General features: G+C 46.4%; 1 protein-coding gene across 1 annotated transcript; it reads right to left on the bottom strand.

The window, feature by feature from the left end:
- Positions 1–14: 14 nt before the first annotated feature.
- On the bottom strand, positions 15–25,970 carry LOC127300782 (probable LRR receptor-like serine/threonine-protein kinase At4g29180). The gene is made up of 3 exons (XM_051330958.2): positions 25,818–25,970; positions 25,161–25,704; positions 15–814 (listed from the first exon to the last, which is right to left on the bottom strand). The coding sequence occupies exons 1-3, from the start codon at positions 25,885–25,887 to the stop codon at positions 694–696; spliced, it is 735 nt and encodes a 244-aa protein (XP_051186918.1). The 5' UTR covers positions 25,888–25,970; the 3' UTR covers positions 15–693.

Here is a 25,970-nt window from a genome sequence, read left to right on the forward strand (position 1 = left end):
TATGATATTTATGTGAATTTGGTGGATTATATGAACTGGAACTGGAACTGGATTGCACTGGAACTGGAACTGGAAAACAAAAAAAAAATGGCAGGCCCTATGCCGAGGGTAAGGCCGTCGGCATAGACCCTGACATAGGGCCATATGGTCAGGTCTATGCCGAGGGGGTTGCCCTCGGCGTAGCCCGACGCGCCCAGGCTCTGCCGCGTGTCCACGGCCTGGCTGCATGGATCAAGTATATGCCGAGGGGGTTGCCCTCGGCGTAGAGGCACAGCTGGCGGCGCCACGACGCGCCACGTCGCCCACCCGCGAGGAGGCCTGGCTGCATGCGCCATGCAGACGCCGAGGGCCGGGCCGTCGGCATAGACTCCGTACGTGGCAGCCAGGCGATGCGCCACGTCGCCCCCACGGCGCGCTGATGGCTGGGCTATGCCGAGGGGATTACCGTCGGCGTCTGACGGAGCACCGTTAACGGAGACGGCCGGCCGTGGCCAAACGCCGAGGGCAGCTACGCCGAGGGGAAGTCGCACCGTCGGTATAGGCGGCATACGCCGACCGCCGGCCCTACGCCGACGGCACGATGACAGGTGCCGAGGGACCTAGACGCCGAGGGGCTATGCCGAGGGCTGCCGTCGGCGTAGCCTACGCCGAGGGCCAGGCGTGGCTACGCCGAGGGCAGCCGGCCGTCGGCGTCTACGTCGATTCCTGTAGTGCTTGATCTTGCTGGGCGATAGTATTTTGGGTTGAAAGGTACGCCCATGATGAACTGGTGCTCACCGACCACCAGAATCGGTCGTATCGATCATTGGGAAACCTGTGTGTAAAAATGACAATCCATCATTCATTAGAATATAAATAAATAGAAGTATACCATCTTATTACATCAGAATACTATTAGCTCAGTTTTAAAAATATACGTCTACTTATAGATTTCTAAAAAGACATATACTCCCTCCGTCCATAAATAGATGCCAAAAATTTGTCTAAATTCGGATGTATCTATACACTAAATCGTGGCTAGATACATTCAAATTTAGACAAATTTTTGGCATCTATTTATGGCCAGAGGTAGTATATTAGAACGAACAAAGAAAATTTGTACATATTTAGACAACACCATCATAAAAATACCTGACTGCTAATTACTATCTCTACCATCCATTATGCTTCAAGATATACGTGCAAACATTCCCACAGAAGTTTCACATACATGTTTCAGAGGGACCTATTTTGAGTGAGGCAAATTTCGTCCGATTTTCTCCTAAAAACCGGGCACTCTTTTCTTAATTAATAAACGAGGCAAAACTTTTGCCTCCGTTTGAAAAAAAAAACTGAGGCAAATTTACCATCCTATGTCATTCATTTCAGACCGGACTTATCAAATTGACCTATATTTATAGCTAAAAATTAGTAAGTGTTCAAATTTTTTTTTGGAAAAAATCAGAAATGTTTCGTTGTATATTCTAAGAATTTGCAATCCATTTGAATAAGGGGTTTGTGAATAAATAGCCTTTTATGTTTCAATCCGTAAAATCTATTTACTCACATTCTACTCATCTAGATGAAGTGCAACTTTTCAAGAATGTGCAACAAAACATTTCCATTCTACTGATTTTTTTTTTCAAATTTCTCTGAACACTTCAAAAAATTAGCTACAAATTTGAATCAATAAGGTACACCAGATCCAAAACGAAAGGCTTAGAATGGTGACTTTTCCTTAATGCCTTTGCTTCACTACGCCACTCAAGCTGAGTTCGTTGTACTAACATTTGGACTCCAACTGTACATCAGATGTTTCAGGTTTCACAAAGTATCTTGACTCTAGAAATTCAACCTTTGAATATTACTTCATCCATTTTATATTAGTTGTTGTTGATTTAGATGTATCTACACATATTTTTAAATAGATATATCCAAACATGTAACAACTAATATGCAGGGCCGGCTCTGGTCCAGGGCAAGAAGTGCGATGGTCTGGGGCCCAACCAAAACGGGGGCCCATTATTTCTGGCACAATGCATATAGGTAAAGGTAGAAATTTTTTTTTTAGACTCATCTAGCATGCACGCAACCTAAATTAGACCCATTTATAAAGTTCGCCCTGGGGCCATCCAAATCCTAGAGCCGGCACTGCTAATATGAAACAGATGAAGTAATTAAGAAGAGTTATTATCATAGCACTCTATCATGTCCACCGTGCTAGTGCGACGCCCGCTCGTAGCCATAGTGTGCTGAATGAACATCTCTCGATGTGAGTCTCTACCCATTAGCCATTGCGGCCGGCTCCATCGAGCGCGCTGCTTGGCCGCTGCTTCAGCTTGCGGCAGCCATGCGCTTCCCTGGATCCACCAGATGATGTAGACTTTGAATATCTTAAACTCTTCAATAAAGAAGTCTGTGTGTACTACATAGATTGATGCAGAGACCCGAGCTATGTTTCCCATTTCGGATAAAAAGAAAAAAATACCCTTTCTTGGCCACGGTTCTACACCTCTGCGACAGCCAAGTGTGCCTCCGAGACCACCGTCCCCTCTATATGGAGGACATCAAGTGCGCTCGCCGCGCTCCATGAGATCCAAGTTGGAGATGGAGCCAAGGCGGGTTCGCCATGCCCATTTAAAGCCGTACAATGGGTACGTACAGATGGCCGAGCTCTACAACGAACGTGTGTAACACCGAGGTTGGAAGCGGAACATAGGTGAAGGGGAAGCCAGAGAGTGGCTGACGGAGAGGCTTATGAGGAGTCGACAACAGTCGGCGGGGTAGTGCTAGATGGCACAGGGGCATTTGGGAACATGCGTAGGAGAAGCGAGGGTACACCTGTAAGACTCTGGTGTGGAACTGAATGGAATCCTAGCTTCACGATGATGGTACGGTCCTCGACAATGCAGTAACGTACCATGCATGGAATAAACGAGCTGGTGCAAAGTTGACACGAGCTCTGTGGGCATGTCAAGAAAGCTTGAGTGACTCCAAGAGAAGGTTGGGAAGACGAGGATGAGCAACATGGCTCGCTTCTGGAGAGGATCGACTCAGCGACAGCCACTTACTGGAGATCGAGAAGATGAACATGAAGTTCTTGGCTTGCTAGGATAGTATAATCAGCAAGGTGGAGCTAACATGCACAACGATACTATAGCGGGGGACTTTTATTTCTTAGTTTTATTTTATCTTTTTAGCTGTGTGCATTCGTACTGCTATTATGGTGTTGCGTTGTTGCATAGGCTGGATGTAATTGATATATTTAGATATTAATATATTCCCTTTATCGAAAAAAACAGGCACGGCACAACGATGATGGAGATCAGAGATGCCCGATGTTGCGGGTAGAAAGCTGAGCCTTGGCGTGGCAGGTTTACCAGGAAAGGCAACAAGCTGTTCTCATTGACTCTGTATTTCTACCCTATACCCATATAATGAGACTACAATAGTAGACGATGAAGAAGAGGATGATATCCTAGATGATCAGCTTCTCTCGGCTATTATTGGCAATATTTCAGAAGTCGATTTAGAACACGCGGAGCTTAGTTCTGATCTTCAAGCTTCCGAACGTGGTTCTCGATCGTCGGCTGGAAAGAAATCTCATAGATATGGCAAGAACACTAAATCTAAAATAGTTTCTCTATGAATGGCATGTTTCGGAATAGCAGAGGTCTTCGTGACTTGGCTAAGCATTCTCACATTGCCGATGGTTGTAGAGATTATGATTTAGATTTTATTGCTATATCGGAGACGCGTAGGCGAAATTTGTCACAAAGTTTTCTCGATCGATTGTCAGGCGGAATTAACTTTCAGTGGTTTTCTTGCCCACCTCGTGGCAGGTCCGGGGGCATTTTACTTGGCATCCGCATAGACACCGGCCATGACTGTCTTAGCTAGTTCTGATGCAGAGCATCACATTAAGCTCGACATTCAGAATAAAGCAGATGGTTTCACGTGGAGTCTGGTTGCTGTGTATGGTGCCGCCCAAGATGCTTTTAAGGCTAACTTTTTACGTGAGTTGGTAAATCTTACAAAAGATAATCCTTATCTGATTTTAATCGGAGGAGATTTTAATTTGCTGAGATTTGCTCACGAGAAAAGTAAAGGCCGTTCCAATGGACATTGGCCTTTCTTGTTCAACGCTGTCATTGATAGCCTTGATTTAAGAGAGGTGTTTATGTCCGGCCAGCAGTTTACTTGGGCCAACAGCTTGCCTGAACCCACATACGAGAAACTAGATCGCGTGTTGATGAATACCGAATGGGAAAATAAATACCCTATGGTGTCAGTCCGTGCACTAGAACGTATTGAAAAACTGTCTGACCATGCCCCCATCCTCCTAACTACTGGGAATCCCCGCCCTGTTTGTGAACGGCCGTTCAAATTTGAACTTGGCTGGCTACATCAAGATGGATTTTATGAGATGGTTAAGAGTGTTTGGGAGAGATCGGTCGGGGGCAACACTTCAATTTTGAGATGGAATAATAAGATGCGGACAATGCACAAACATATCTCTGGTTGGGCTGCCCACGGCTGGTATCCTTAAAAAAGAAAAGGCTCGCTTATCAAATGTGATTGATGAGCTTGAGGCTGTTGCGGAGGTTAGACCATTGTCTACACAAGAGATTGAACTTAAAAATCGATCCAATGCGCAGATGGTGAGTCTACTTCGCGAGGAGGAACTCAAATGGTATCAACGATCCAAAGTTCAATTCATATTGGAAGGAGATTCAAATACGCGATATTTCCATAGCTTAGCCAATGGGAGACATCGGAAAAAACGTATTCACTCTCTTATTCAAGATGAAGGGATGATTGAAGGCTATGTGCAACTCAAATCCTACATTACTAATTATTACAACGGTTTGTTTGGTCCTCCGGAGGAAAGTACCTTCTCTCTTAATGAGGACTTAACAGACGATACACCCCAAGTTTATATGGAAGAAAATGGTCTACTAACCGCACCTTATACTGAGGAAGAGGTTCATAAGACAATTTTCCAAATGGAATGCAACAAAGCACCGGGTCCAGATGGTTTTCCAGCAGAGTTTTATCAAACTTTCTGGGATACGTTTAAATTAGACCTTCTAGATTTGTTCAGTGCTTTACATATTGGACAACTAGAATTATTTCGTTTAAATTTTGGTGAAATAATCTTGCTACCGAAAGTTAATGAGGCAGAAAGGATTCAACAGTATAGACCTATTTGCCTCTTAAATGTAAGTTTCAAGATTTTCACGAAAGTGGCCACCATTAGACTTAATACGGTAGCGGATCATGTTGTTCAGCCATCACAGATAGCCTTTATGCAAGGAAGGAACATCCTTGATGCAGTGGCGGTTTTGCATGAGACGGTACTTGAGATGCACTCTAAGAAATTAAATGGGGTTATTTTAAAACTAGATTTTGAAAAGGCATATGATAAAGTAAAGTGGTCTTTCCTACAGCAGACGCTCGGGATGAAAGGATTTTCTCCAGAGTGGCGTGCTCTAATAAATGATTTTGTGTATGGAGGTAGTGTAGCAATCCGGGTTAATGATGACACCAACCACTATTTCCAACCACGAAAAGGGTTACGCCAAGGGGATCCGTTATCACCGATGTTGTTTAACATTGTAGCGGATATGTTGGCTATACTCATAGAACGGGCCAAGTCTGATGGCCAGATTGAAGGTGTGATTCCACATCTGGTTGATGGTGGGTTATCTATCCTTCAATAGGCCGACGACATAATTCTGTTTATGGATCATGATCTTGAAAAAGCTCAAAACCTGAAATTGATTTTGGTGGCTTTTGAGCAGTTGTCGGGATTGAAAATCAATTTCCATAAAAGTGAATTGTTCTGTTTTGGTGATGCCCAAAATGATATGGCTTTGTATACAGAATTGTTTGGTTGTGGGCAAGGCCAATTTCCTATTCGTTATTTGGGTATTCCGCTTCATTATCGGAGAATTACAATCGCGGAATGGAAATTAGTGGAAGAAAGATTACAAAAAAGTCTAAGTAGTTGGAAAGGTAAATTGTTGTCCCTGGGAGGAAGATTGGTACTCATTAATTCGGTACTAACAAATATGGTACTGTATATGTTATCATTCTTCATTCTACCGAAAGGAATTCTGCATAAACTCGATTATTATCGATCCAGATTCTTTTGGCAAGGGGACAACGAGAAAAAGAAATATCGACTGGTTAAATGAAGTATAGTTTGAAGTCCCAAAGATCAAGGAGGGCTTGGAGTTCATGACCTGGAGGTCAAGAATTCAGCTCTAATGGGTAAATGGCTGTTTAAGCTACTTACCGAGGATGGGATTTGGCAAACTATTCTTCGGAGAAAGTATGTCGGCTCGAAGACATTATCCCATGTGGTTTGGAAACCTGGGGATTCACACTTCTGGGCTGGTCTTATGGCGACAAAAAATGTCTTTTTTCGCCATGGTACTTTCTCGATTAAGAATGGAGCACATATACGGTTCTGGGAAGATACTTGGCTAGACAATGCACCCTTAAGTGAACAGTATCCTGCTTTGTATATGATTACTCGTCGCCAAGGTGATACCATTGCCACTGTAATGGCTAACTCACCTCCGAATGTGACGTTCAGACGGGTTTTACTTGGACAAAGACTTGTGGCATGGAATAACCTAATTCACCGGCTCGGAGATATTCATTTATCGCCGGAGCCAGATGAATTTAGATGGAATCTTCATGTAGATGGTACTTTTTCCGTAAAATATTTTTACAATACGATCCTTCTTTCTGATTTACCAGTTGATAACAATAAGAATATTTGGAAGATGAAGATACCATTGAAATTTAATTTTTTTGGATGGTATCTTCATCGCGGGGTTATTCTCACCAAAGACAATCTTGTTAAGCGGAATTAGAACAGAATTACACGGTGTGTTTTTTTGTCATCGGGATGAAACCATCAAACATTTATTCTTCCAGTGCCAGTTCGCGAGATCTATATGGTCAGTCATCCAAGTAGCGTCTAGCCTGTATCCTCCGACTAGTCTCGCCAATGTCTTTGGCAATTAGCTTCATGGTATCAATTCAAGGTTTTAGCTGCTTTTTAGGGTGGGGGCGCTAGCAGTTATCTGGACGCTTTGGCTATGTAGAAATGACAAGATCTTTAATGAAAAAAATTGTTCTTTGTTGCAGGTCATCTACAGATGTACAAGTATTCTCCGTTCGTGGTTACCTCTTCAGCTAGTGGAGAATCGAGACCTATTTATGGAGGTTTGTACATGGTTGGAGGCTACGGCGAGGGATACTCTTTTCCTACATGGGTGGTAGCATAGTCTACGGATAGAAGCCCCACCTACACCTTAGGCGTCATATGATTCATCGTTCCGATACGTATCTCCCCTAGTTTTTCTTTATATATCTTTTTTGACTCGAGACAACAAAACAGCTGTGTGCATCCTGATTATGCAGAAGCTAGATGTAATTGCTTCCTAAAGTAATAAAGCATCCTTTATAAAAAAAAATATATAATGAGGCTACATGTTCCGCCGGAGAGTTCGTATGTTGCCTTTGATAAAGAGTTGTCACGCTTCTTCTAGTAGGTTACTAATGGCTGCTGGAAATATCACATTGTCTAAAATGAGCTAATGCGCTCCCAAAGGATCTTGGGACATAGACATCGTGGCATCTCTGCTGATGCTAAAATGAATGTGGCGCATTCTCGAAGACGAGGGAGGCCTATCCCTACGACTTATTACGGCCAAATATCTGTGGGGCTGCTCTCTTTTGGTTTGTGAACATCGCGACGGATCTCAGTTTTGTAGATCCCTCCACGATATCAAACATGAGATCTACCTAGGGATCTCCTTCTTTATAGGTAATGGAAAGGGTACCCTGTTTTGGCTGGATACGTGACTTGGAGGGCATCCTCTCTCGGACGACTATCGTAGGCTCTTCGCGATTTTCTCAGAGTCATCGATGCTAGTAGCCACACTGTGGTGTGTGTTACGACATGGAACAGTAGCTACGCTCCATAGAGCCTTTAGCACGGAGGAGAGAGCTTAGGGTGAGTCTCCCCCTCTCTTAGGCTCTGAATAGGGCATGAAAAGGACTGGAAGGGTCACCAGTTCTCACCCAAAAAAAGAGGGGTGTAGGAGGAGAAAAGGCGACGAGGGGAGAGGCAGGGGAATGAATGGAAGAAAACATCGCTCTAATCACTAGGCCATCTAAGCAACGATTGAGATGTAAAAATGATGAAGAGCCGGATCCAAGCATGTGGTAACCAACAAGGACCAGGCTAGAAAACCTCATAGTCCCTCCTACCATGCTGGCCATTGCTCCGGGGAGTGCTGAGGCTTGCGAGGTGGCCGCGACAACATGAGCTGGTTGCGCCGGTTGTCTACCTGTAGGTCTTTCCTCATGGATGCTCAACGTATTCGCATCGCTGTGTGGAACACGCGGGGCCTAAACAACCCTGCGCATAGGCTAGTCGTTAGGGGCGTCGTGGAGAATGCCGCGGCCTCGGTTGTATGTGTCTCTGAATCCAAGTTAGAGGTGCTTGATTGCTATATCGTCGCCGAGACCTTTGGCCCTCGCTTCGATGGGTTTGCCTTCCTGCCCGCAGTTGGTTCTGCTGGAGGTGTGATCGTTGCTTGGGTCTCGGAAGATGTGGATGTCGTGGATCACCGGTCATGTACGTACTCTGTCTCGGTCTGCCTTGCGGCCCGTGGCAATGACGCGCCTCTGTGGTGGCTAACCGTGGTATATGGGCCCTCCGTGGATGATCTCGAGCCAGATTTCCTGGACGAGCTGAGGGCTCTGCGTTTATCCCTCCACGGTCCATGGGCTCTCGCCGGCGATTTCAATCTTATCACAGACGCGAGGGATAAAAACAATGCGAACATCAACAAACGCGAGATGGGTTGCTTCCGCCATATGATCAATGATCTTGAGCTCAAGGAGGCACACCTCATCGGGAGGCGCTATACGTGGAGCAATGAGTGCGAACATCCGACAATGGTGCGGTTGGATTGTTGGTTTCTCTCGGTGGACTGGGACGATCTATTCCCGGATTCCTCGCTGCATGCCCTATCCTCTTCTCTGTCGGATCATTGCCCGCTCCTCTTGTCGACGGCCATGTGTGTGCGCGCCAAGAGGCGTTTTCGCTTTGAGCCGTTTTGGACTAAGTTGGATGGATTCTTGGATGTTGTCAAGGCCGCTTGGCAGGATCAAGCTGCGTCGACCGAACCTACGTGCAAGTTTTGCTTCAAGCTTCGAATGGTGGGCCGTGCCTTGCAACAGTGGAGCCAGCAACAAGTGGGCAGCATCAAGGATCAACTCCTCATGGCTCATGAGGTCATCTTGCATCTCGATGTCGTCCAAGAGTTGCACATCGCCGCATCATCTCTGCTCCGGAGGTGGAGCTGCGGTGCAGTCTCAAGCGGAGGGTACTTGATCTTGCCTCGCTCGAGCGAACCATTGCCCGCCAGCAGGCCCGGCCCAAGGGGGGCGGGAGGGGCGGCCGCCCTGGGCCCAAGAAAATTTGGGGCCCCTCCCAGGCATATGTTCTATACTACTAGACTAGGCCTATTGGCCATTGCGTTTTGTTTCCCAGCAAAGGAAAGCTAAGGCTGGGTTTTCTCTTTTGAGTACGTAGAGGAACTGCACATATCGATCGTCCTGTGCCCCGACGGAATACGTTTAAGTATACCCTGCGCTCCTGATCAAGACGAAAATCACGCCTCGGCCTCTGTCGATGCCTCCAAATCTGCGACTCCTCGTCGCTAATTACTTCGCCTGGGCGTCCAGCCAAGTCGCCCACAACAGCCGCCGTCCGCCGGCAGGAGATCTGATAATCTGAAACGCACCTTATAGAATTGATCACAGCAGGTATAGTGATTTGATCTTGAATTCCTGATGTTCTCCTGGAGGTAGTCTATATGCCCTAATTTCAGTTACAACTTGTTTTCCTTATTGTTAGTCTGCTTATGTCGCCTAAAAAGCCTTTGTCCGGTTGTGACAAAAGGAGGTTGAGAGAGGAAAAAAAAGAAGTTGCTGGAATCACATAGGGGATCTATTGACAAATATTTGAAGAGTAACACGAGCACTTCGGAAAATCCAGACGAGATGGCACTAGTTCTTGCCGGGGATGAAGACAACGCTAACATAACGCGGATGATAACAATGTGAGTGATCATGAGCACGTATTTAATTTCATCACCTATGCAGATTGATATTGATTCCATCATCTAGGAATAAAACGAGAAATTTTTTGTATACGATGTGTATACAATACGATTGTTATATGAATACTAGTAAATTTGCCCGTGCGTTGCTACGGTTTAACTATGAGATATAGTGATGGACATGCGCCACTTTTAAAAGTTAAGCGACACACATCATTTTTACGAGAAGTGACATCTCTTTGACTTGGTATAGAAATATGATCTACCATTGCTTGGTGATGGGTTTTTTCAACAATATTTTTGTTACTTCATGTGCCAAGGAAGAATTTTAGTATTCTAACAAAATGCAGTATACGAGATCACCTAAAAAAATAGAATTTAGATGCAGTTCAACATATAATTTATATTCAGTAAATTCCTTTTACAAACTAAATGTGATAACTGACTTATCTCTGATACTGCGTGATTGCAGTTATATTTGGTTGCAATGTAATCCCTCCGTTCACTAATATAAGATGTTTTAGCTTTTTACAGATTCATCTATTTTGGGGGAGTGGTGTTTCGGAACATGGGTGCATATGCTCCCACTATTTTGAATTTCCGCTATTTTGGTATGTATATAATTTACTTTTAGTATGTAGATTTACTCACTATGATGTGTATCCTATTCACTTTAAAATACCTAGAACCTCTTATATTACGAAGAGAGAGAGTATGTTCTACCCATCTCGTTTTTCCTGATTTTGCATCCGGGGAGAAAAATTAATTCAAATTATATGCTCTAGACGAAACTAAATTATAAAAGCAGAATTGATTATCATCCCGGAAGTGTTCAAGTAGTATAAATTTCATGCGTAATTCACCCCGAAAAGAATAAACATGTACTACAATCAACTGATCTCATCAATGCAATCAACTATTTGGTTGTGAATCAGGATCTTTGCCCTTCAGATATTTGGGTATCCCAATTCATCATAGAAAATTAAAAAACTCTGAATGGAATACAGTGGAAAGTAGATTTGAAAGAAAACTTGGGTGTTGGGCGGGCAAATTATTATCATATGGGGATCGCCTTGTATTGATTAATTCGGTGCTCACTAGTTTACCAATGTTTATGTTATCTTTCTTTGATTTACCTAAAGGGGTAAGAAAGAGATTAGACTTTTTCCGATCACGCTTTTTTTGGCAATGTGAGGAAAACAAAAAGAAATACAGGCTAACTAAGTGGAGCATGATTTGCAGGCCTAAAGACCAAGGTGGTCTTGGCATTGAAGTTCTGGAAATTAAAAATTCTTGCCTACTTAGTAAATGGTTATTCAAACTACTTTCCGAAGAGGGCTTGTGGCAACAGATTTTAAAAAACAAGTATCTCTCGCAGAAAACCTTGGCGGAAGTTGAAAGTAAACCTACTGATTCACCTTTCTGGAAAGGACTAATGAAAGTTAAAGGGGATTTCTTTAGTAGAGGAAAATTTGAGATTGGATCTGGAGAGGGTGTGCGGTTTTGGGAAGACAAATGGCTGGGTGATCAGACTCTTGCATCACAATATCCTCAATTATACAACATAGTTCATCGTAAACGTGATACAGTAGCAAATGTTATGAGTTCAACTCCGTTAAATATTGGTTTTCGGAGAAGACTTATTGGTGATAAATGGGATCAATGGGTACACCTGTGCCAAAGATTAATGGAGATAAATTTAAATGAAGAACAAGATAGGTTTGTTTGGGGGCTAACTCAATCTGGGAAATTTACTGTTAAATCTATGTATGGTGATATGATAAATGGACAGACCAGATATCTTCGTAAATACCTTTGGAAAATTAAAATCCCACTCAAAATTAAAATTTTCATGTGGTTCCTTAGCAAGAAGGTCCTTTTGACTCGCGATAATCTAGCAAAGCGAAATTGGAATGGAAATACCAAGTGTTCTTTCTGTGACAAGGAGGAATCAGTTGAACACCTGTTTATTTCCTGCCCTTTTGCTAAGCTTATCTGGCGAGTGGTTTTTGCTGCATATAATATTCCACCTCCTACCAATATCACAAACATGTTTGGGAATTGGCTTAATGGAACTGACAAAACTGATAAAGCTAGGATTCGTATTGGGGTTTCCGCTTTATGTTGGTCAATATGGAATTGCAGAAATGATATTATTTTTAACAGAAAAGATTCTACTAATTTCTTGCAGGTTATCCACACTATGGTACACTGGATTCAGCTCTGGCGTTTCCTACTCCCGGAGGATCAGCGGGAGTGCATGGTTTCTGGATGCAACCGCCTTCGAATGGTTGCCCAGGATATTTTCTACCAGGCTACTTGGCGGCCTACTAGAAGATTGCAGCATGCCTAGCTCGCTTAGATTTTCCCTCTTTTTTCGATGGTTGATCTTTGTAGCAAATTTCGATGATCCTTGAATTGTAAACTTTTTGCGTATTCTATTAATAAAGGGCTGTGTGCATCAACCGATGCAGAGGCCGGGGTAATCCCATTTCGAAAAAAAAAAGGAAGAGAAAAAAAAAACTCGTACAACCAGTAGTTGGTGGCTCGCGGCCGAACCGGGGTAGCATCCTTCATGTGATGGAATCACTTGGCGCTAAGTGTGACCTCACTCTCGTACGTCTTCATGATTATTTTGATTGCGGCAGGCAGGGGAATACAGTCTTGACAGCATGATGTACGGCTCGGGACGCCATCCGTCGTGTCCAGCTTCCACACCATCTTGTTCTTATGCTCAACGAGCTCTGTGTTCTGACGCGTTTGGCTCACGACGAGCACCGGCTTCGACACTGGCATCCAACCTCAAAGGCAGGAAGATAAAACAACAACAGCGGCGGCCATTGTTGGATCGCCAGGGCTATCCGGCCATAGATCAGCTCCTCACCAGGCCAGCGCCATCCCATAAAACGCTTCTTCATCTCCCGCCTCGACCAGCAGCCATCGGCTCGACCACCCTGAGATTGGCCTGCAGCAGGCCCGTCCATGGTCATGCAACAGCAGGGGAGTTGCCCTCCCCCTCCCCCTGCTTCTCTCCTTGGATTCCCACCAGGCTTGTTCTCTGATGAATACAGTTGAGAACTAAGTAGAGTACGTCAGGGAACCATAAATTCGATGTAGGCTTCTCCCTCCAAACTCAGCCACGAGTTTACTGTCTGGTATCTTTAATTCAGCATAGTTTCATACGGCTTGAGCTTGTAGGAATCCAGGCTTCAGGCTAACCAAAAATAGTACCTGGAGGGCCGTATGTGCCCCTCGGACATGAGCTTGTGCTCCTCGACTGCCCCCTGGCCATCGAACACTGGTCACAGGAGGCGCCGCTAGCTCGTCCCGGCGTTCCGCGTCGATGCGTTCTGCGTCCCCGCGTATGCCCCCGTCCAGGCCCGGAGCCCCGAATCACTTCACCTGTGCTACGAGTGGCTGCCTGCCGGCAAACTCCACGATAGTGCACGGACGACTCCGTGCGGGGTTTACTCCTGCCGCCGCCACAACACGAGCATCGAACTTATAATTGTCGTCGTCACCAAGGGGTGGCCCGAGGCCTATCTTGGCTACATGGTCATATCACCCGTCGATGATCTCCGCGCGCTCCACAACCATGCTTGGTTCACCGTGTCCCCGCGTCTCCAGAACCTGAGGCGACATCGAGTGCGAGCAGGTGAACCACGAGCGAAACTGGTCAGCGCTTGCTTCCTCCGGTTCGAGCGAGCGGACTGTCCACCTCTGGTGCCATGTTGTTGAGCGAGGTGGGGCGCGTGTTGACGGGAAGAGCTCCCCTTCCGTCTTCCCCGATTTGAGATCTCGGAATTGTTGCCATAGGGCAAAAGTAGGTCCATCGAGGTGGACTCTTTTCCGTGCCAGGCCAGGAGACCAGACGAAAATCTGTCGATCGATTGGGCTGGACCCTTTTTCGTGCGAAGCCTGGAGACCAAACCGACTCGAGATTAGGAGGACGCGATGACTCTTTGCTCGGCCGTCCCAAAGTGCATGGTCTCTATAGGTTACGAACAAACAAGCTGCATACGTAATCGACTTGGACTCAGCCGTGAGCCACGCAACCGATGCAGATTCTACGCGGGGCCAAGGTACACAGCGACGGACGAAACCAACTTAGCGGAACGGACCAAACTGACGAAACCGCGGAAACGCTTCTCCCTTTATTATTAGGTATAGATAGATTGGTATCGGTACTCTTTAAGTCTATCGGTAGCATTTTATACATGAATATGTAAAACAAAATTATATGAAGGGGCCCAAATTTTAGTTTCGCCCCGGATCCTCGAAAGCTCAGGACCGGCCCTGCCCGCCAGAGTGCTAGAGTGGCTGGCGTCAAGGAAGGTGATGCCAATGCCCAATTCTTCCAGATGCACGCCGCAAAAAGGACAAGGAGGAACTACATCTCCTCTCTTAAATCTGGTGGCTCGGTTGTCACAAGTCAAGGTGGCCTCGAGGAGGTAACCTCGGACGTTTTCGTCCAGCTCCTCGGAACAGCGCAGCCCTGCACCTGCGACATAAACCTGGACGCTCTGCAGATGCCGCGCGTGGACCTTTCTAGGCTCGAGGCCCAGTTCAGCGAGGACGAGGTGTGGGCCGCTGTCAAGGACATGCCGACCCGCAAATCCCCGGGGCCTGATGGGTTTTCCTGGGACTTCTTCCACGTTTGCTGGGGCGTCTTCAAGGAAGACGTGCTTGCCGCGTTGCGCGTGATTTTCTGTGGCCGTGAGCAGTTCTTTGGTGGCCTCAACAATACCTTCATTGCGCTCATCCCAAAGAAAGACGAAGCCGGCGAGATGAAGGACTTTCAACCCATTAGTTTGGTGCACTACTTCACGAAGCTGCTCGCCAAAGTCATGGCCAGGAGGTTGGCGCCATTGATACCCGAGTTGGTCCACGCCAACCAGAGCGCCTTCATCAGGGGCAGGTCCATCTAGGACAACTTTCTGCTGGTTCGGCAAGCCGCTGTTGCCCTCCACCGTGCACGGGTGCTAGCGCTACTGCTGAAGCTTGACGCGACAAAGGCCTTTGAAAACGTCTCTTGGTCCTTACTGCTAATTTTTCTCCATCAGCAGGGGTTTGGCCACAGGTGGATTAGGTGGGTCGCTCTCCTGCGACGGACCGCGTCGACCAAGGTGCTGTTCAATGGACACGCTGGCCCTGCCTTCGTCCACGGAAGAGGGCTCAGGCAAGGGGACCCCCTCTCCCCACTTCTATTCTTCCTCGCCATGGACGTTCTCGCTGGCATGTTTCGGGTGGCGGAAAGTGCTGGCGTCCTTGCCAATCTGACCGGCCTCGGCATCAAACATCGCGTCTCCCTCTACGCGGACGATGTCGTCGTTTTCGCCAAGCCAGATCCTAGCGAGCTCAACACCCTTCGCACCATCTTGGAATGCTTCGGTGGGGCGTCCGGACTACATGTCAACTTCGCCAAGAGCTCTACGGCGCCGATCCGCTGCCCTTAAGACACATTGGCTGCAGCGGCTCCTTCCCTTGCTTGCCCAATCAAAGAGCTACCATGCACCTACCTCGGCATGCCCTTTGTCGCTTTCTAAGCTCCACAAGAGGGACCTGCAGGCCATCCTTGATAACCTTGCTGGCAAGCTTGCCCATTGGAAGGCGTGCTTGATGTCCAAGGAGGGTAGAGTGGCTTACGTGCAGTTCATCCTAACGTCCTCAGTGGTGTATCACCTCATGGCATTGGACCTTGACCCCTAGTTCCTCAAAGCGGTGGTCAAACTGAGGAGGGCTTTCCTGTGGGCTGGCAGTGACAAGTGCTCGGGAGGGATGTGCATGGTGGCATGGAACCTGGTCTGCCAGCCGAAGCGGCTGGGTGGGCTCGGGCTGCACAACCTCAAGCTACTCAACGTCGCTGCGCACCAAGTGGATGTGGCTTCTGAGAACGGATGATGAGCGCCCTTGGGCTAGTCTAAATCCTGCCCCGGAACGGATTCCGTCGCTCTATTCGATACGTTCGTTTCGGTCACCGTGGGCTCTGGCGCCGCCATTCGTTTTTGGTCGGACCCGTGGATCGAAGGGTTAACGACGCATGCCGTGGAGCCGGCCGTTGTCGCACTCGTCAGGCCGCGCTTCATCAGGCGTCGGACGGTGCAAGAAGGCCTCCTTGCCCACGCATGGGTCCTGGACATTGCCGGGCCGCTGTCCGTTGACGCCACCGTCCAGTTCTTCCGGCTGTGGGATGCGGTGGCTAGAGTGCTAGTTGGTGGAGGCAACGGTTTTCGTTGGAAGTGGTCGGTGGATGGAGCCTTCTCTTCTAGGTCAGCGTACCAACTTCTTTTCGAAGGGTCGACGGCGCTGCCGGGGGCGACGCATGTGTGGCACTCGTTCGCCCCGATAAAGTTCCGTCGACATGCCTAGCTTGCCCTGCGACGGAGATGTTGGACAGCGGACCGGTTGCTCAGGCACGGCCTGCCCGCCAATGCGGTGTGCTAACTTTGCACCACTGTGGACGAGACGCTCGATCACCTGTCCCTCCTCTGCCCCTTTGCGGTCCAGGTTTGGTCTGACGTCATCCTCAGAGTTCACATGCAGCTGCCTCTCCCGGATTGCGAGCTCAAGGAGTGGTGGCCGGCCGCTGTCAACTCGATGTCGACGGCGCGGAGGAAGGACGCCAACTCGCTCGTCATGCTCATCCTTCGCTCCTTGTGGCTTGAATGCAATGAACGTGTCTTCAGCGGCCAGCGATCTACTGCAGTTAGGGTTATAGACTCAATCGTCGATGAATGGAACTCGTGGGTCCAGTGTAGATGTGGGCAGCTCAGAGACAGCTAGGTTTTCTTTCATCGACCGAGGCCTAACTATCGTGGTGATACCCATGACGGTGGCCCTCTTGTAACCGAATTCGTGGTGGTTTTCCCCTCAAGCTTAATATAAAACACGAAGATCTCCTGCGGGTTCTTAAAAAAATGCTGGTAGGAAGTTAAGCAGAGCCCGGCGACCACCTTAATACCAGGAGTCCAGGACACACTTTTCTATTGCACACACAGCGGGGGAAAGAAGCCATCTTCTATATTATAACAAGAAGAAGAAAGGGCACTAGACGTCTTCAGAGTAAGGCACTTGGTTGAGGCCACAATAAGGTAAAGTAACCCCTATCTGCATGCATGTGGTCATGACCGTTGGAGACCGAGCGGGGGACTCGGAAGGCGATCTGGCCATCTCGTCGCCGGCGTTGGTTCCGCCGGCGGGAAGGGCTGTCCGCTCACCGGAGAGGCTTCTCGGGAGCCGCTTCTGGGCACTGCGGACAGGGGAGGACTGCGAAGAAGACGGAGAAGATGACGGAGACGAGGGTTCTGACGATTTTTCAGGTTCTTCTGACGGTGTTGGGGATAGGTCGGCTTCCTATCTATGCCAACCACCGTCGCCGGCAGCGAACGCGGACCTCGTTGAGGGCACGCAAGAGCTGTCCCGGCGTCATCGGAAGAGACTGCAGAGACGCGATGAGCAACGCATGGCAGCCAGAGCTGCGATTTTCTTCGCTCAACCCGAAGGTATGGATCTGTCTCCACCTCTGCTTAAGGGCAATCGATCCGTTTCGGTTGGCAAGCTAACTATGCCGGTGATTGAGCCTTCGGTTTTCGTTGATGAGAGCTTGGAAGGTTGGACGACGGTTTGTCGGCGACGTTGGTCGCCGGCGTCCGTAGCAAATGCCTGTGATCTGAGATCGAAGGAAGATTCAAATTTCAGGGCTTTGGGCCAAGCCGGGTTGCGGGTTGGTGCCAATTTTCTTCCGATTCCTCCTGGTCCATCTCGACCACGACAGAGATTGCCTGTCGATCGATCGGTAGGGCATCAGGGGCCATCGCGTGCCAGGGTCGGAACTGATCTCGCGGGATTCGCTTTCCGCAAGTTTCTAGGTCTAGCCTGGAAAAAGTGCGACGCGGCGGCTCTGGTTGTTCGGCGACGCCGAGTCGAGATCGCGATGAGTGGAGATGGTGGCAGGGGAGGATTCCAGCAAGGACGGGGCGGCTTCAATCCTGGTCGCGGAGGAGCTGGTCCTGGCCGTGGTGATTACGGCAATGGGCAGGGCCGTGGTGACTATGGCAATGGTGCTGGTCGTGGTGACTACGGCAATGGGGGCGGTCAAGACTATGGCCATGCCGCCGGCCGTGGCGACTACGGAATGGCGCGCAATGGCTATGGTGGTGGCCGGGGCGGATACAGCAATGGCCGTGGAGGCTTTGTCCCGCGAGGTCGTCATAGTCAAGGGCCTAGCCGTGGCAATGCCGGCTTTGGCGGGGGGCGTCCGTACCAAGGTAATGCCTATACTGGTGGTGGTGGGAATCGAAATTTTGCTCAGGGAGAGTCTAGTGGCACCGCAGGTCATGATTTCAACAGTTCGTGGGGTGGTTCTAATGGTGTTTTTCAGCGGGGAGGTAATTTTACTGCAAACAGTAACCGTTATGGAGGAAATCAGCAACGTTGGAACCCTAGCCGTTCTGGTGCTTTTGTGAATCGGAATAGGGGGCAGGAGATGGATGGCGTTGTACGGGGTGGGATCGATGCCGACCTCTTACAGCAGACAGTACAGGCGGTGGTGGCGGCTGTTACAGCAGCTACTAAGACAAATGAAGCTCATATAGTACAGGCTCCCGTGGCGAATGTTGCGCAGGTTCCTGATCCGGTTACTGATGATGGACAGAGGGTGGGGGTACCGGTTGCGGTGCCAAACCTTGAAGGACAACAGCAAAAGGGTGAGGCTCAGGTGATACCAGATGCTGCTGATATGACAGCAAATGATATGGAAGCCGAAAGTCAAGGTGCTGCGAAGAAGAAGAAAGAGGATAAAGCCGGTTGTTTTCGCTGTAAGAAGCCTGGACATTATATTGATGATTGCCCTACTCCTTACTGTGATATCTGTGAGTCTATACATCATGTCACTTCAGCTTGTCACCTACTGAATGCCCCCAAACCGAATGCAATCTTACATGGATATGCTAATGAGGCGCTCATGTTCTTCGAACTTGCCTTTGGTGTCTTTAAAGCGAAAGCAGAGAATCCAAAGTTGGCGAAGGTGACTGTAGAGGGGGATGCCATGACTATTCCAGAGATTATTGAACAGCTCAAGAAAATTGTACCATCTGAGAAGTTTACTTGGGAGGTCTTTCATCTCAAGGAGAATATCTATAGGGTTAAGCTCCCTAGTAAGCTTGAGGTCCAGAGATTGAAAAACTTTGGCACTTATATCTGTACTGACAGAGAGTCTTGTCTAGCTTTTGATTCCTGGTCTTCCGTGGAGGAGCCCCTTTACATGCTTCCAGAGGTGTGGGTTCGTGTTTCTGGTTTGCCTTCTGATATAAGATCGGATTATCTAGCTTTGTGGGGAGTAGGAACTTTATTTGGGAAGACTCTGGACGTGGATATGGCCTATACTCGTAAAAATAAAGTGCTTAGAACCAAGATTGGATGTCTTGATCATCGGCTTATTCCTGCAGACAGTGACATGTTTATCAGGAGGGGATTTTATAAATTGCGTTTTGAAGTGGAAATTGAGGACAAGAATCAGGAGGTGAATATGGAGGATGCAAACAATGATGTTGATGGAGAGAATGGGGAGAACCAGGGAGGTGGGAAGAATGGGGATGCACATGATATGGGCATGGATCATAGAGGAAATGATAAGGAGGCAGCATCAAAAGAGAATGACCATGATGGGTCAACTACACACAATGGTGTGGCGGGCATGCAAGAACAATGTGGCATTGTTGAGGCTGTTCGTGTTGGCACAATGGAGATTAATCTATCCCCTCCAGATTCACTGGAAACTGCAGCTGCCTCGGGATCTGTGCGCGCAGGTTTGATAGTCAGCAGCCAGTCACCTGCTATTGGGCAGATGTTATCTGCTGCTGAGCTGGCGCCACATGCAGCCAATGGGGAGATGATGTGCGCTGCCGAATCCCTACTGTCGGCCAATCAGAGAGGCTGGGCGCCCGTCACGTCGTCCCAGGCGGGAGACAGTCGGGCTGACGTCGCTGCTGTTCCGACAGTGAGTGCGTGCGGAGGCAAGGAATCTGTCGGATTGTCTGCGCCGCGGGAGGGGAGGTCACCGGTTGCGGCGGTGCAGCTCTCTCCGCAGAAGATCCGCCATAAAGAGGCTGGCAGACCGGTGGTGTCCACGCCGGTCTCACAGGTCCTGCAGCCAATGATGGGCTGCCACCCTGGATCGGCTGTGCACTGCCATGGTGTGGTCAACGGTATGAACTCTAATGAATTTTTGGGTAATAAAAATGGCATGAATTTGGGAATTATTCAGCAATTTGATGATGATTTTTTTGTTGAACTTCCAAATGCTGATATTGCTTATTCAAATGTAGATGGGTTTTTGGAGCCGGGTTTGTTTAGCTCTTTGAAACGTGATAATGGCTCTTATTCAGATAAGAACTCAATAGCGAGAAATGGGGATTCCCCCTCTATGGGCATTCGAAAACCGGTGGGAGTTGTCTCATCTCTAATGTCTAAGGGTAAGTCGTTATATAATAATGATGCATCTGCTTTACATGAACGTTCCAATGGAGGTTTATCTATAATGGAGATCCCTTCTGTTACTTTAACAGATCGTCCTACTGAGGAGGAGGTTATTGCGTTTGGGGGGATTCCTAAGTCTTCTTTGGAGGCGAGGACTAGCGCTAGACTGGGTGGCCAGCTTGGTGTAGATATGACTCAAATGGAGAAGGCTATGAGGAATGCACAGATGAGGGATGCTTCTTCTTGTGCAGGTATGTCTGTACCTCCTAAATTTTCTATTGTTAACATACCTGATAATGAAATTATTCATAAGGCGGAACGGTTGGGCATATCTCTAGGTAAATCCGAAGGGGAGATAGTGAAATCTATTAAGGGTATTAAATTGTTGGAAGAGGAACGTATTTTAACAATGTTGCATAAAAATGTTGATGAATATGTGAGTAGGGAGGATGATCCTTCGACACTTGTCATGTCTAAAGTTTCTACCCTTTGTGAGGATTTGATTGAGGATGATGGCATCCCACTGGATTTAGATGATAATTTGGAACATCTAAACTCAGTTGTTAAAGTTAAAAAGACTAGGGTGAGAAAAACCTATGATTCTAATAATATTCGTAAGAGTACTAGAAGAAGAATTAAGAAACAATTTTCATGATGCAGAATTTAAAAGGTATGAATTGGAATCCTGGAGGATTTGGGGATACCGCAAAACATTTGTTTGTAAAAGAGGCGATTAGGGATCACAAATTAGATTTTGTAGCCTTATTGGAGACTGGAAGATCTAATTTCTCTATTCCTTTTTTTAAATCAACTTGCTGCGGGATATAGTTACTCTTGGTTCTGTTTACCTCCCCATGGACGCTCTGGAGGTATTTTAGTTGGTGTTAATTCGGATACATTGGAGGTCCTCAAAGTTACCACTGGTGATTTTTGTGTAAAACTGCATATTAAGTGTAAAAGGGATGGCTTCGAATGGATTCTAGTGCCAGTCTATGGGGCTGCCCAAGACGCACATAAAGCTGAGTTCTTAGCGGAACTAGTTAGAATTTGTGAAGATGAAACATTACCTATGTTGGTAGGTGGTGATTTCAATATTATTCGAAAGAGAGAAGAAAAAAATAATGATAATTTCAAAGCAAGATGGCCTTTTGTTTTTAACGCTATTATTGAACATTTGAATTTATGTGAAATTGCTCTATCGGGGAGACAATTTACGTGGGCGAGTCGTCGCGAAGTACCAACTTATGAGAAGTTAGATAGGGTGCTGGCATCCATTTCTTGGGAACAGAAGTTCCCCTTAGTCACTGTGCGGGCATTGACAAGGGCGGATTCTGATCATACACCTATACTTATAGATTCAGGGGTGAAGGCACATTTGGGGAATAAGCCAAGATTTTCCTTCGAGTTGCATTGGTTGCGACAAGAAGGTTTTTTTGATATGAATAAGGAAGAATGGAATTCCGTTTTAGTCGGTTTGAATCCGATGGATGTATGGCTGAATAAATTAAGACATATTAGAAGATTTCTTAAAGGTTGGGCAAAAAATCAAAGTGGTCAATATAAGAAAGAAAAGGATAGGCTTTTGGGGATTATTGATTCTCTGGACGTCAAAGCTGAAACAAATATCTTGTCGAGGGTGGAGAAAGATACCCTTAAAGATGCAAATGATAAAATTAATAAGTTAAGAAGAGACAAAGAGTCTAAATGGGCGCAAAGAGCTAAAGTTAAACATATTCAAGAAGGGGGGAGTAATACGAGATATTTCCATTTGATTGCAAATGGAAAACATCGGAAGAAGAAAATTTTTCAATTAGAACAACAGGAAGGTACGATTGTTGGTGAAGATAATTTGAAGGTCTATATTACAGAATTCTATAAGAAATTATTTGGTGCTCCGGGTCCAAGCAATATCTCTTTGATAGAGGAGGAGGTGCAGGACATTCCTCAGATATCGACTGTTGAGAATGAGATCTTGACTGCTCCTTTTTCTGAGGAAGAGGTTCATGAGGCACTTTTTCAGATAGAACGTAATAAAGCTCCGGGGCCTGATGGTTTCCCGGCAGAGTTTTATCAGTTTTTCTGGGTTGTAATAAAGGATGATTTGATGGCGCTCTTTAATCAGTTCAGTAATGGGGATTTGCCTCTGTACAAACTGAATTTTGGTGTCATTACTTTATTACCAAAGAAAGAGGATGCGGTGCAAATACAACAATATAGACCAATATGTTTATTGAATGTGTGTTTCAAAATATTTACTAAAGCAGGCACTAATCGTATAACTGGGATTGCCCCAAGAATTATCAAACCTACACAATCAGCCTTTATGCCGGGGAGGAATATCTTAGAGGGGGTGGTCATTCTTCATGAGACTATTCATGAGTTACACCACAAGAAGCTGGATGGGGTTCTATTTAAAATTGACTTTGAAAAAGCGTATGATAAAGTGAAATGGTCCTTTTTACAATAGACTTTGAGAATGAAAGGTTTTGACTCAGAATGGTGTAAGATGATCCAACAATATGTCCAAGGGGGAAGTGTCGGGGTAAAGGTAAATGATGATATTGGTCATTATTTCCAGACAAGAAAGGGTTTGAGACAGGGTGATCCCTTATCTCCTATCCTTTTTAATATTGTGGTGGATATGTTGGCTATCATAATTGAGAGAGCAAAAAATGATAATCAAGTAGGGGGTCTTATTCCTCATCTTGTTGAGGGGGGAATCTCTATTTTACAATATGCCGATGATACTATCCTTTTCTTGGAACATGACCTCCAGAAAGCTGTGAATATGAAACTAATTTTATGTCTCTTTGAAGAACTTTCTGGCCTCAAAATTAATTTTCATAAGAGCGAAATTTTTTGTTTTGGAAAGGCTAAGGATGAGGGTGAGCGGTATAAACAGATATTTGGATGTGATGTCGGTGCATTGCCTTTTAAATATTTAGGTATACCTATACATTATAGAAAGCTTCGAAATTCTGATTGGTACCCAGTGGAGACCCGGTTTGAAACCAAACTGGGTTGCTGGAAAGGCAAATTACTATCATATGGTGATAGACTTGTTCTTATCAACTCAGTTTTAACAAGCTTACCGATGTTCATGTTATCTTTCCTAGAGATACCTATTGGGGTAAGGAAAAGATTGGATTTCTATAGATCAAGATTCTTTTGGCAATCTGAGGAGAATAAAAGAAAATATAGACTTACAAAGTGGAATATTGTCCGCCGACCCAAGGATCAAGGGGGTCTAGGTATTGAGGTCCTTGAACTCAAAAATAGATGTTTATTGAGTAAGTGGCTTGATAAACTTATAAATGAGGAAGGGGTGTGGCAAGAATTGCTACATAATAAATACTTAAGACAAAAAACCCTATCTGAGGTAAAAGCTAAACCCACAGACTCCCCTTTTTGGAAGGGGTTGATGGGGGTTAAGGATGATTTTTTTACAAGAGGCTCTTTCAAAATAGGAAATGGAGTTAATACTCGTTTTTGGGAAGATGTTTGGATGGGGAAAACTTCACTAGCCCAACAATACCCTTCCTTATATAATATTTTTGCATCACAAAAATGTAACGGTAGCTCATGTGTTAGCCCAAACACCTCTAAATATCAGTTTTAGAAGGTTGTTGGTGAGAAACAAATGGACTATATGGTTACAGTTATGCCGAAAGCTTATGAGGATTACTTTATCTGATGTGAATGATAAATTTGTGTGGAATTTGACAACAAATGGTCTATTTACAGTGAAATCTATGTATGAGGATCTTATGAATGACCATACACCTTATTTGAGAAAATACCTATGGAAAGTTAAAATCCCCCTTAAGATAAATTTTTTTATGTGGTTCTTGAGTAATAAAGTGCTGCTTACTAAAGATAATTTAGCTAAAAGACGTTGGAACGGGTGTACAAAATGTGTTTTCTGTGGAGAGCAGGAAACTGTTGAACACTTGTTTATCACTTGCCCTTTAGCTAAAATACTATGGCGTACGATTAATTTTACCTTTGATCTTCCTCCTCCAACCAATATTACGAATATGTTTGGTAATTGGTTAAATGGAGTAGATAGACTATCTAAGACTTTTATCCGTATTGGGGTTTCTGCCTTATGCTGGTCTATATGGAGGGTGAGGAATGATATTATTTTTAACAAGAAACCTTCTTTTCATTTTTTGCAGGTTATCCATATGGTGTCACATTGGGTCCAGTTGTGGGCTCTTCTGACACCAGAGGAACAGCGGGATGCTATGGGTACTGGATGCACACGGCTCCAGATGGTCGCTCAGGATATCTTGTGCCAGGCTGGCTGGCGACACAATAGGCGGATACAATGAGGCGTAGTCTGTTTTTATTTGTTTTCTTTCGCTGGTTGATTTTTGTATCAACGCTTGGCGATGCCTGAGATGTTTTAAACTTTGTACTCACACATTTTGTTTAATAAAAGGCCGTGTGCATCATCATGATGCAGAAGCCGGGGTTTCACTCCCCATTTCGAAAAAAAAACAAGAAGAAGAAATTGATACCACAATTCAGTATAAACTGGAAACATACCTGGTAAAACTGGTCGCCCCCAAATTTCTTCTGTCATACGTGCACAAGCACATGAACTGGTCAGTGTTGACGTCCGGGTAAAGCGAGGGCCCGAGCTGCCTCAGTTCCACCGTGTTGACGAATGGTGCGCCGTTGCCGGTGTTGATCAGGCATACCGGCACCCAGCTAGCCCACGCGACGAACACCGCCTCGGACGGCCAGTAGCTCACGTTCTCGACCTTGTCCCAGAAGTTGGTCCCCAGGTACAGCTCGAACTGCACCGACGACGAGTCGTTCTTGCCGTCATAGTTCCCGTAAAAGACCTGGGTCCGGACAAGGTATTTGGCACCGCTCACGGTGGGGAGAGTGTAGCAGTTCCGCAGGCCGGACGGGAAGCTCCTCAGCGTTCGCAGGTCGGTGTAGTCGCCAGCGCTTCTCACGTCGCCAATCTCGTGGTTCTCCCCGCCGTCGACGTACGGACCGTCGGAGACGTAGGTGATCTGTGTGTCCGTGTTCAGGCGGCCGCTGAGTGCGGCGTCCAGCCCACAGTCGATGCTTAGAAAACCTGATTGAAAAGAGATGAAATATCGATAAAAAACCGGCTATCTTAGTCCGTGATGAAAATATCAACATATATACATATGGCCACGATCAATGAACTTCAGGTTAAAAACCTACCTTCCTGACCGGCGACATGAACTGCTGTAGCAGCTAACAGGAATGCAGCAAACAAAACAAGCGCCCCCATTGAAACAACAACTCTACGCTGAACGTGCAATGGCAATTGAGCAATGGCCTAAGTCTATATATTGCGCGCTAACTTGAGATGAA

Source organism: Lolium perenne, chromosome 5, assembly GCF_019359855.2.
Source record: "Lolium perenne isolate Kyuss_39 chromosome 5, Kyuss_2.0, whole genome shotgun sequence".
Lineage (NCBI taxonomy): Eukaryota > Viridiplantae > Streptophyta > Magnoliopsida > Poales > Poaceae > Lolium > Lolium perenne.

Bases quoted from the DNA above. Each gene is read 5' to 3' on its own strand.
- LOC127300782 (XM_051330958.2), bottom strand. From the start codon at position 25,887: ATGGGGGCGCTTGTTTTGTTTGCTGCATTCCTGTTAGCTGCTACAGCA. The intron at 25,705-25,817 runs GTAGGTTTTTAA...CTTTTCAATCAG, and splicing joins TCATGTCGCCGGTCAGGAAG to GTTTTCTAAGCATCGACTGT. The intron at 815-25,160 runs GTATGTTTCCAG...TTTTACACACAG, and splicing joins GGGGCGACCAGTTTTACCAG to GTTTCCCAATGATCGATACG.